The 11,866-nt window shown below is 43.6% G+C and overlaps 1 protein-coding gene across 1 annotated transcript in view; it reads right to left on the reverse strand.

Moving 5' to 3' along the window:
* The window catches only part of LOC309415992 (urea transporter 2-like), a 32,555-nt gene extending 22,776 nt beyond the window's left edge, over nucleotides 1–9,779 (reverse strand). Inside the window, exons 1-7 of the mRNA XM_082013730.1 lie at nucleotides 9,691–9,779; nucleotides 7,057–7,249; nucleotides 6,044–6,191; nucleotides 3,811–3,945; nucleotides 2,224–2,273; nucleotides 1,103–1,358; nucleotides 599–613 (exon numbers count right to left, since the gene is read on the reverse strand). Coding sequence (XP_081869856.1) covers nucleotides 599–613; nucleotides 1,103–1,358; nucleotides 2,224–2,273; nucleotides 3,811–3,945; nucleotides 6,044–6,191; nucleotides 7,057–7,249; nucleotides 9,691–9,764 — 871 coding nt within the window. The 5' untranslated portion in view covers nucleotides 9,765–9,779. The remainder of the gene's footprint in view (nucleotides 1–598; nucleotides 614–1,102; nucleotides 1,359–2,223; nucleotides 2,274–3,810; nucleotides 3,946–6,043; nucleotides 6,192–7,056; nucleotides 7,250–9,690) is intronic.
* Nucleotides 9,780–11,866: the final 2,087 nt, after the last annotated feature.

An 11,866-nucleotide genomic window follows, 5' to 3' on the forward strand; every position in this document is an offset into this window, starting at 1 on the left:
CCTATTTAGGGCAATTGGCCCTTCCGTGTTGTAAGCACTTGGAGTCTCAGTGTCCTCCTCACACCTTATGCCTATTAGAAACCAGCCCCCAGGGAGAACTTCGGCAAGGAGGGTCCTCAGCTTCCCATGATTAACCCTGATGATGCCTCGTGAGGTTTCTCTGGGCAAACAAGACACTGAAGACCCATGAGAAGATCCTGGTCTGACACCCAACAAACTTCAAGGGGAGGCTTTGACTTGTTCGTTGCTCGTGGCTTAGTGCAAGGGAACTGTTTCTTTAGGAAGGGGAGAGACAGAACTGCAGTAACTGCCACCAGCAGTAAATGTTTATCTCATTCTTTTCATGAAGTTCTCCTATTTATTTCCCACTGGATGCACGTAGGGATTCAGACCTGCTATCCTGCATTCAGCAGGAGAGAGATCTTCCATTTATAAGACAGAAGATTATGCAAGGAAAATAAAAATGTTTGATCATTGCTAGCTAGTGACTTTTCTAGTCTGATTAAAGCATATATATTCCTACCTTCATTGTCTTGGTGCTTAATGAGGAGTCAAGAAATGGCACCAAAAATAATATGCACTCTGTAAGAATACTTACCTGTGTATGTTGTAGCTGTTAAGAGGGATTAAGAGGGTTAGACACTGATGGGACACAAGAAAAGAAGAGAGCAGTCTGTTTATTCCACTTTCAAATATACATGTTCTTAATTTGAAGTGCAGCTCTTGATGTAGTTCTTACATTATTTATTATTATTAGATACCAAGTTCTCAGCATATTTATTTTGTTAAATTACACATCTGAAATAAAATACAGCCTCTTGTCAGTGTTAATGTTCTTCTGCCTATTCCTATAATTATTATTGATAAGAGGTGACTTTCAAGTTAACAGCATGTGGATTGATAAGGCAGCCGTTATTATGTTACCTGAGTGCTTCTTGGAAAGCTTAGCTCAAGGGCAAATCGTGTTTCCTTCAGAGCGTGGGATGCCGAAACCCCAGCCTGCAGATCGCTGCCAAGGGTGGCGGTTGTGGCTGTGGTGTGCTTGGCTAGCATCTGAAAAACCGCCCCAAAACTGTACGTTGCGGAAATCAGTAAGCATGGCGGGTTTTGGGGGTGCACAGGGGCGTGCCTCCTGTGCTTATTTTTGAGTCGCCGGAGGGTTTCTGCTCCTTTCGTTTCTGCTCTTCTCTCCTGCTCTCTGATGCTCTTCTCTTCATTCTCAGGTAGTAGATCCGGTTGGCTTCTGGGTAGGTGACTTTGCAGAGAGGGATTTTGTAGATGGCTGGGTTGTCTGAATTTATCAGCAAAAAGAGAAGTGCGGAGAAGCAGAAGGGCCAGGTGCAGAGCGGCAGCCCAAGCTGGGAGGGGAAAGGACAGACAGACAGGTGCATTTTGGTACCTCTTTTTGCACGTTCCTTTTGCTTACTTCTGCCGGTTGCTAAATTCTTGCATTTGAGAAGCTGGGAAAGCCTGTGCTGTCCCTGAGGACAGTGTGACATAGGATGTCATGGTCATAGGATGACCATCGTAGGATGATGCATCCCAAAAGCAGGTGTGCTTAACAAAGCAACCCCTCTGCAGGGACCTGCATGGTACCGAGTGGATGCCAGATGAATACATTTAATGCATCAAGCTGCTAGTTCTAATTTTTTTTTCTTTTAAGTTACTAAATCTATTTTATTAAAATACAGTTTTGCTTTAATCTCTCAGGTCTTAAAGAGGAAACAAAGCTTGGCTTCACCTCTTTCTTGATCTGTCCAGATATGACAATTTTGTATTTCAGAGAACAGTCTCCCCCTCATTTTTGTTCTTATATCCAGATCAAACTTAAATAATATCTGTGGGTAGGGTGGGAGAAAGGCCTCAGAAGCAGCAAGTCAAAATTTAGACCATTGGGAATTGTTCAGAAATATTGCCTGCAACGAAATATTGCATCTTAAACCATACACTGTTGCTGGAATTCACATATACATGCACAGTCCCACTGTGGATAACGTGTTCCAAATGCCTTTGAAATCTTATTATCAGCTACAGAGTCTGCAAGTGCAAAATTCAACTGACACAGAATTTGTACAAGGCCTGCCACTGCCTGCAGCATTCTCACTTCATTGCTGTCAAAACTGACACGGAGAATTTTTGGGCACTTCCTTAGCATTGTATCATAACAAATCTAAATACAGTTAAAACAAACAAACAAATCCCACAAAAAACCCCCAAACTTACCACAGCTAGGGCATTAGCAAGAGCTGCTCCGGAGTAGCCACAAAATAATGCTGAGAAAAGAAGACCAAAAACAGCTCAAAGTGAGGAAATTCTTGCTCATCTCTCCAAAGAAATTATTTAAAATAGTAATATTGTCCACACGCACAGTAAAGGATTCTCACAGCTACCTGTTATGAGGATTAATATTATAATTCAACAATTAGATAAATGTCCCAATGCTGCATCTGGCCAAGTGGACTACATTTGGTCCTATCTGCTCTGTAGAGATGGATGTTGGGTGAAGAATGTGGTTTTGTCAAGAGCAAGTGCTGGTGGTATTTCTTTTATCTTTAATTTCTTCTTAATTGGCACAACTTGACCTGTGTGCAGTGGGGGATTAGAGGGGACCCCCTGTACTCAGCACTGGTGAGGCTGCACCTCAAATCCTGTGTTCAGTTTTGGGCCCCTCACTACAAGAAGGACGTTGAGGTGCTGGAGCGTGTCCAGAGAAGGGCAACGAAGCTGGTGAGGGGTCTGGAGCACAAGTCTGATGAGGAACGGCTGAGGGAACTGGGGTTGTTTAGCCTGGAGAAGAGGAGGCTGAGGGGAGACCTTATCACTCTCTACGACTACCTGAAAGGGGGTTGTGGTGAGGTGGGTTTTGGTCTCTTCTCCCAAGTAATTAGTGATAGCATGAGAGGAAATGGCCTCAAGTTGTGCCAGGGGAGGCTTAGACTGGATGTTAGGAAAAATTTCTTCACGAAAAGGGTTGTCAAGCACTGGAACAGGCTGCCCAGGGAAGTGGTTGAGTCACCATCCTTGGAGGAGACATGTAGATGTGGCTCTTAGAGACATGGTTTAGTGGTGGCCTTGGCCATGTTAGGTTAACAGTTGGACTCAATGATCTTGAGGGTCTTTTCCAATGTAAATGATTCTATGATTCTATTCTATGATTCTATGAAATTATCCACCAGTGTCTGTCCTGTGGCTTCAAACCACAAGCAGTTAGCCATAGGCCTCCTTGGCCCAGGATGTGAGAGATGGCAAAGCAAGACAAAGTCAAGGAAAGGAAAGCTACGGAACAATCCAGAAACTGAGTTCAGGACAGAAAGCTACTGAAATGCAAATGGTTGGAGGCTTGGTGAATCTTCGTGGACATTTTATATATGCTACACTGTTCTTAAACTCTTCCCATAGAGTCCTTTTTTGGCTGCTGTTGGAGATGGGGTCTTTGGGTAGATGGATTTTAAACTGACCTTGTGTAACAGCTGTCTTATGCTTCCTCTACTGATACATACCATTATGAAAAGGCTGCTTCTATGAATCTGTTGAGTTGCTGATTTGTTAAACTTCCACTCATGGCATAGTTTGTGCTCCTTTCACAAACAGTATTTCCACCCTTTTTAGATGTTTTTAGGTTATCAGGGCCTAAAGGCCTTTCTCTCTGCACTTGCAGCTTGCACATCCACGTTCAACTCTGACGCTGTCACAGAAATAGCTCTTGCATAGTGCCTAGTTTTCCAGCGGAGTGGTAGCCCAAAGTTGACTCTAAACCTGTACTACTCATCGACTGCTGGGCTGCATAAATTTTTTGTAAAAGATACATACCACAGGCAAGTGCCAGCAAATGAGTCTGCCAGGTCAAGGCATAGAACATGCCCCCAATCGCAATGCACGCAAGGGCGCAGTTGTAATTGTGTAAACCAAGGTAGATGCTGTCAAATGGTGATGCAATACTCAGTGCTGCAAGACAAAAGGCAGGGCTGTGAGGTCAGGTATGAGGAGTATCTGCAGGAGGACCCGTCACTCTCTGGGAATCCATTGTCTCTTCCCTATGACATCTAGACAAATATAACCACGCTCACATTTGCATAACATGCACATGCCAAAGAAGGATGAAATCAAAGGAAGCTCATTATTTTGGAGCTCTGATAATGTCCTTAGGGTTGGAATTTGTCCCAGTCACAAAGGTTTATTTCAAGCAAAATTTTCTACATATGCACCATGTTGTAGTTAGTCCCCCAGATGACCAGATGGAGAATCCAGCCAGAGTGTAGGAGGACCTCCTCACTTGAGTGTCCTTCTTGCAGAAAGCTGTGCTCATGTGTACCGTTTAAACCTCATATGTACCCTGATCTTGAATATCAGAGGCACAGCTGAGTGTCTTTTGTGGGAGAAAGCAGGGTTTTCCAACTCTTCCTAGTGACCTTTGCTAGATGTGGTCTAGATCCTAGATGTGGTCACTCCATCATTGCTGTGGAAATTCTGCACTGGGTTGGGAGCTGAGGGTCTGCTCCAAACCTGACCTCATAGGTACTTCTGCAGGGTTTCTCAGAGGCTTCAGGAGTACCAGTAAAAAGCAGAGCACAATACGTAGTGCACAGGCCACCTTCATGTCACTCAAGGTTAATACATTTCCTGCTATAATGTCCTCATTTGTCTTCTGTTTCATTGCCATGCTCATCCCCAGATACTTTCCCCTGACCTTTCTCTTCTAGGTTAAATGTCAGACCTGTACAAAACTTGCCGAATGCTCTTAACCATACAAATTTTAGATAGTTTTGTTTAAAAAAACAAATATAAGGCAGCTCACATCTTGTACAAAGTGCTTCAGAGCACAGAGAACTTATTGTTGGATGTCTGTGCCTTTTCCAAGGTTATTTTCTCAGACTACACTTATTCCAGCATATTTTTTTATTACAATTGGTCACATAAGTGGCATTAATCCTGTCTAACTTCAAGGGTCAGATTCATCTCTCTAACTTAAGATTGTTTCTCTGGTTAGTGGAGAGACAGGCCATTTTGAGTGGCGTTCATTTAGCTATTTTCACAAATCTGCAGCAGAATAGAATGAACTGCATTCTGGAAAAGCCTGTTTCTTTTCATTGACTGATCAGCTCTGAGGTAGACATCTGCATGTGGTGGTAATTTAAAACATTTGTGGTGGCAAGAGATCAGTTCTAAAACTATTTCTCTAGGTTTCTTTATCATCATCTCCATGGGATTCATCGCATCTAACAGCAGGAGGGTTAAGCAAGGTGGAACAAACCACCTGCCTGAGCTACAAATCTAATAAGCTTAAAGAAAATCTGCTTCTGTTCTTGCCTTCACCATGCTGTGTGACCTTCAGTAAGGCTTTCCAAATTTAGAGAGTTTCAAAAATGGGAGTTGTCTTGGTTTCAGCCAGGTTAGAGTTAATTTTCTTCACAGAAGACATTATGAGACTATGTTTTGGATTTGGGATGAGAAAATGCTGATAAGGTGCTGATGTTTTGGGTTGTTGCTCAGCAGTCAAGGACAGTCCAGCTTCTCGTGCTGGGCTGCCAGGAGAAGGCTGGGGGTGCACGGGGAGCTGGAGGGGGGGACACAGCCAGGACAGCTGACCCAGGCCGGGCAAAGGGATATTCCCTACCATACGACGTTATGCCTAGGATATAAAACTGGGACAAAGAAGAAGGAAGGGGTGGAGGGACTTTCGGAGTGATGGCGTTTGTCTTCCCAAGTAGCCATTACGCATGATGGAGCCCTGCTTCCCTGGAGATGGCTGAACCCCCGCCTGCCCATGGGGAGTGGGGAATGGATTCCTTGTTTTGATCTGCTTGCGTGCGCGGCTTTTGCTTCACCTGTTAAACTGTCTTTATCTCAACCCATGAGTTTTATCCCTTGTACTCTTCCAATTCCCTCCCCCGTCCCACCGTGAGGGAGTGAGCGAGCGGCTGCGTGGGGCTTGATTGCTGGCTGTGGTTGTCCCAAGTACATCCAAGCCCATGCAACTCTAAAGTCTGGACAGAGTCATATAAGATAACCTACTTTAAAAATTACTTTGGTAAATATTTCTAACCTGCAAACATCCCCACTGTCGATCCAATTGCAGCATGTAGACAAATAAGTGGGGATGAGATAAGTAAAGCAACAAGGAAGATGCCTCCAGTCCAGGGGTTTTCACAACCGTACACTTGACCAACACCGACTGGGATGGATTGCAAGAGCTGCAAAAAAGGATGTGTTATTCTATCTCTGTACTCAGAAGGACACAGCAGGTATTTTGTCCAAGCTTTTGGTTAGAAATGAAGGAAGCAACCCTGGCTCTGAGTGAGACTGATGGGTAAATGTGGGCACTCATGCCCTTCATCAGAGTTAGTTCAGTCTTTGATTTGAACTTCATCAGTCCAAGATGGACTTTTTTTCTACTGGGATGGTAATATGGTGGATGGGGGGGTGGGGAATCATTTTTGTTTGTTTGTTTGTTTGTTTGTTTTTTGTGGGGTGACTTTAGTGAGGGAGAAAAATGGTAACCTTCCTAGCAATACTATGGTGGGCCTGGCTGATTTGAGTTTCTTATGTATTATATGAAGCATATCAGATACCCTTATGCTGCTTTGGGAAGGTGATCCTCCAGAGCTAGCTCTAGACCTGAGAGGACTGGGTATAAATGATTTTCTATCCCTTCAGGATCCTGATGTTTCTTCTGTCTTTTCATATTGTCACTGACTGTCTTGCTGGTGTTCTTTTAACCACATCTGGCCAGTGGGAGTGCATATCCAGATGTGCTTCTGCGTTGGCAGCACTCAAGACTTGTTTTGGGGCAGTCTAATTTTGGGTGGAGTGAGAGGTTCAGCATCTCTCTTCCCTCAGGCTTGATCAGCTTTTCTGCTGGATCAGCCAGGATTGTCCCTGGGACTTTTATGACACTCTCCTCTATGGACTGAACAGAGCCATGTATTTCTATGACTTGCTGCTGGCTGTACATATCATATAGCCATTCTGACCCACGTTAAATTGTTATCCCTAGCTGAATGACTTCCTGCTCACCTTTTAAATGAAATAGCATAAATCTGTTGGAGTGAAGCTTACCAGTGGCACATTGATTGCAGACCAGGTGATATTGGGCATTGACTCTACAGGCTTGATGAGAGTTGTCGGAAAGAAGGGGTTGTAGTGTCCTGTGGCTGCCAAGTACAAAGTCACCACAATATTGAAGGGCAGAGTGAAAACAGGAAGGTCCCATTTACTGAAGAGGGATCCCAAAGCACTGGACAGGATTGGACTGAGAACAGAAGAAGAGAAACAAACATAACTTGTTCATAACAATTATAGTGGTGAAGCAGCCTACCACTTTGGTCATAAGCTCTGGTAAATGCAAGCCAATGCCATTCCGTTTAGAAACATCAGGCAGTGAATGCCTTTAATATGTTGGTCTGCATCAGACAATTGCAGAATGCTGTTCATCTTTTTGCAACAACTATCACATCCATTCATGGATGGTGTAAACTCTACACCCTTCTCTCAGGACAGTTGGCTAGTCTGCAAGTGCTCTGCTAGCTAAGCTGATCTCAGGGAGTCGATGAAGGAATGCATCCAGTACAGCACATAGGCATGGATGGAGAAAGGTAATCTGGCTTCTTATTCAGTAGAAAAATCTAACAAGAAACGTAAGAGCGAATTTTGGGAATGCCACATGAAGAACTGTAGATGGTCTAAAAAAGCTGCTGTCTTGAGGAAGCAAGAGGAGTTGGAAACTACCTAATTTGCTTTTTTTTTTTGTTTAAATGGTTTGAAGGATATTGGAAGGTGGTTCTGAAAGAGAAATAAAACTGAAGAGGTGATCCATTAAGAAAGATGTAAAATATTTACTATGTTAGACACTCTTTGGGTGGAATAAGGAGTCCTTAGGACATATGAAGTCTGATAGAATATAAGACAAAGTTACCACTGTAACAGAGCTGTGAAAGGTGTTGTGCCAGGCATGACCCAGACTTTGATTGATGTTCCTGCTTATGTCAATGAGACTGTTGTTTCTGTGTGCTGCCCAGGTACTACCCAAAGTCATACTGCATTTTCTGACTGGGCTTCATTCTTAAGAAACATGATTGAATATATTTAGCATATAAAGTATTCGGGGTGACCCTCAAAATATTTAGAGACTGAACACTAAAAAGCATGCAAACCTTGAGATACCATGACTTTTCCCAAAGTTCTTGGCTGTAGAACATGGGATATAAACTTCACCAGGAAACCAGGATATAAATTTCAGAAGATCTGCTTTCCTTAGGATGTTTCCAGACTGCCTTATTTCCACTTGAAGTGGGTGTCCTGCATGAATGCCTTTGTGCTAGCCTATTGGCAAGATAATATCTGTTTTTTATGGTGCCCAGAAAGCTTATGGAAAAGAGCTAAAATCCAGGTCCTGTCCTTGACAGCAATGGGCTTTGTTGTAAGTGAGCTGAGCAGCTCATATGGTCAACCTCCAAGTAGCAGTGGACACCTCACAGCTTACAAAAATTCAGTGTAGACTTGAATTTTTCCAGAAGCTGCATTTGAGTCCTAGAAGGTCGTTATTCTGGTTCTAATAAAAAAACCCCACCCAAACTATTTGGCATTTCAAAAGCAACATCTTGTGTCCTGTTGTGTCGATACTATCAGTGGAAAAAATGCTTTGTTCTCCCTGTGTAATCCCAGATGAAGCCTATTCTTTCATGACAAATTTGGTTTCCAGAGCAGTTTACGGATTTCCTTGCTTGTAGATGTAGGAAAAAAATCAGCAGCTCAGTGAAAACAGTGTCCTAATTTCTGTGCTGAAATACAAGGCTTCTGCCAGTTATACATCTTGTCAGAAAAAAAAAAGAAACAGTGAAAGAAATGCTGACTTCTAAAACTGAAATTCAAAGCATCGGTTGAAAAAATCACTGAAATGTCTAATTGTAAAATCTTTCAGCTCTACCCTTGAGTCTTGTGAACTAAAAGAACGAAGAAAAGTTTGAACAAAAGGCCCCAAGGAATTCTGGCAGACAAGACAAACTAAACATTCTTGCAACATGTTCTGGGTTTTGAGAGGTTTTTACAAAATGACCTTTGCTGAGAGTGACTGAAGAAATAAAATATGAAAAAAAAAATCTGATTTTAAAAGCAGTGAAATGCAATACTGACTTGCATCTTATTGCTAACAGTGATTAAACTGTGACTCTTGAATTAATTTCAGTTAAGGTTGTTAAATAGATTCTGCAGTGCTGTAGGGTCCATATTTAGAAATGGTAAATTTAATCCTGAAAGGACATTGTCTGGCATTCAGAGTTACTTGGAGGAATTAATTTTGCTCATGACTGGTTGCACATCTGAGAGGGGGAAGATTGAATTCAGCCCAAGGGAGAGCACCGGGTCACTTGTGCGCCTGGATGAGGAAGAACCGTTGCAGTGTTGGGCACGGTGACATCCACCGTGCACGTGTCCAGCTGATGAGGACCATTTGCAGAGTGTTGACGTGGGGCTGCTTTGTCTGTGTGCTATAATCAACGTTCTCTGTGCACTCAACCTCCTACCAATGTGCCTCACAAGCTCCGTGCATCAATTAATGCCTCTTTCCAGCTCCACCATGGCTGGAGCTGCTGGTGTAGGGGACTGGGCAGAGGGGACTTCCAACGTATTTAAGCTGTATGTAGCAGGACTTCTCATTCTCTGAGAATTGTCCATAGGAGGACAAGTGACACTTACCAGGCCATTGATATAACTGCCACAGGAGGAAGAAGCCACCAGTAATAATCCCCCTTGTCAGAGAAGACGGCCATGAGCAGTCCCACCAAGATCCCGTTATAGCCGTGCAGCCCAGCTGCAATGTCTGATCTGTGATGGAAAGAAATGTTTACATGGTAGCAAGCTGTGCTAAAGGTGACCTGCCACAGGGACCCACTGAAACACAATTTATCGGTGTCCTGCTCCCCGTGAAGGGAGTGTAGGGGAAGGATGAAGAAGCAGTGAGGTAACTGCCGTATTGCATTGCACTGGTGTGTAGACGGCAGGAGTTTGGAGACTGTTAATGATCATGATCCAGGGGGTTTCCCGTGACCCAACGGATCTACATGACTGTGATGATGGCTACCGGGGAGAGATAACTGTCTGCTCTCACAAAGACAGCCAACTATGGGGACAACCTGGATCAACAGGTCTGTCCTCACATAACTGCTTCTAAACCATCCATGAGGAACAGCAGTCTGCTGTCTCTAACATACTCAAATGTGGGGCTGTGACCCATCAGTAGGCTCCTGATACCATAAGGATCAATTCTTATTAAGTGCCTGAATGTAAGGTACCACCTACCTGTCCTGACTGAGGGCCAGCGCAGTTAATGTCGACACAGTTGTTCCAGTACAGCCTGTGAGCATCCACCAGGGGCTCTGGATGAAGATCCCCACTAAAATGATCAGCCCACTGAAAGGGTTGTTGACAAACATCACCTGAGAAGTCCCTCGCAAGATCCAGTCCACCAGCTGAATCATTAGGGGCTTATCTGGAGGAGATGATAAAATAAAAAAGCTGGTGATAAGGCATCATTTCTGAAGGACTCCACCAAAGCACACTCATCTCTACAGTCACTTTCTGGCCATAGAATAGAGGCGATGTATCACCAGAAGTGTAAAACTGGTCTCTAATTTATTGTTGCCTGAGCATATTTTGCATCTGGCACTTGAAAAGCTAATAGAGATGGACTGGGCACTGCTATAAAGTTCATGGAGGGATTCATAAAAAAGTGGTTTATTTACGGTGGTCAAAGAGTAGTCTTTCTTGCATGTTAGATTGCTTAAGATTCTGCTATGAATTTAATGAGGAGACAGTCCCTTTTTTGTGTATAATTCAGATGCAGACAGGGACTTAGGCAGAGACTGAAACTAGTTTGTACATGGATAGGGAAATATGAAAAGGAAACGCTTCTGCTGTTTTAGAGACCAAGAACATGGAGGGACATTGTATACAGGAGACGGGGTCAAACTGTCAAAGGTGTCTAAAAAGTATTTTGAGAACTGAAGAACCTAAATTAAGATAATAGTTATTATAGCTTGGGCTGTAGTCAGGGGAAAGAGGCGTTTCCAAAGGACAAAGAGCCGTTGCTCCTCAGAGAAGACTATTGAACCCAGACAGAGCAAATGGGCACCAAGCTTGGGTACCTCAGGTGAGTACAGGGTGGAGGTGGGATGTGTGTGGGGTGAGGGCATCTATGTACAGTGCTCCTAATGATCTCTATGGGGCGAGGAGGGTCTTGTAGCACTGCAATAACTTTTTGCTGCTGGATCTTCTACTGCACATTGACTTGCTGTCTTTTCCTGCCATGCTTCTGGGAAAGGTGTAACCATTTCTGTACTGCTGTGCATTATTAAACATGCTGCAAGGAGAATAAATGTGAAAGAGGGGCTGCTTACATGTACAATATGTTCATGCAAGGTGTATATGCAGCTTTCATCTTCTTAAATAATTTAAATTAGTTCAATCAGTTTAGACTGCTAGTTAGACAGAGCACAAAGTGCTAGACTACTTTTTGAATCTGGGCAATGACTTACTCCTAAAAACTCCTCCCTTCCCCACTCCCTCCTTTTCCACTTCCCTGTGTTGTATTTACTGTCAAGTCTCAAGGTTTGCTTTCTGATGAGATTAGCCTAAATAGAGGATCTTTGAAGGGCCAGGTGCCACTCTGCATCTCTTCAGCATCACTGGGAGAGCCCTCCCAAGAGACTGGAGCCTCTTGGCTTGTTGAGGGACGCCTTTGCAAGCATCCCTCACCCAGGCAGTTACAGCCACAGAGAAGGGAGTTCCCTAGAGAAAAATGACCAGGCTTGTCTGAAATAATTTTTAGTAACATTTGGTGTCGAGCTATGAAATATATCAGCAATGCTTATGA

This window comes from Phaethon aethereus, assembly GCF_964289735.1.
Source record: "Phaethon aethereus genome assembly, chromosome: Z".
In the NCBI taxonomy this organism is placed as follows: domain Eukaryota; kingdom Metazoa; phylum Chordata; class Aves; order Phaethontiformes; family Phaethontidae; genus Phaethon; species Phaethon aethereus.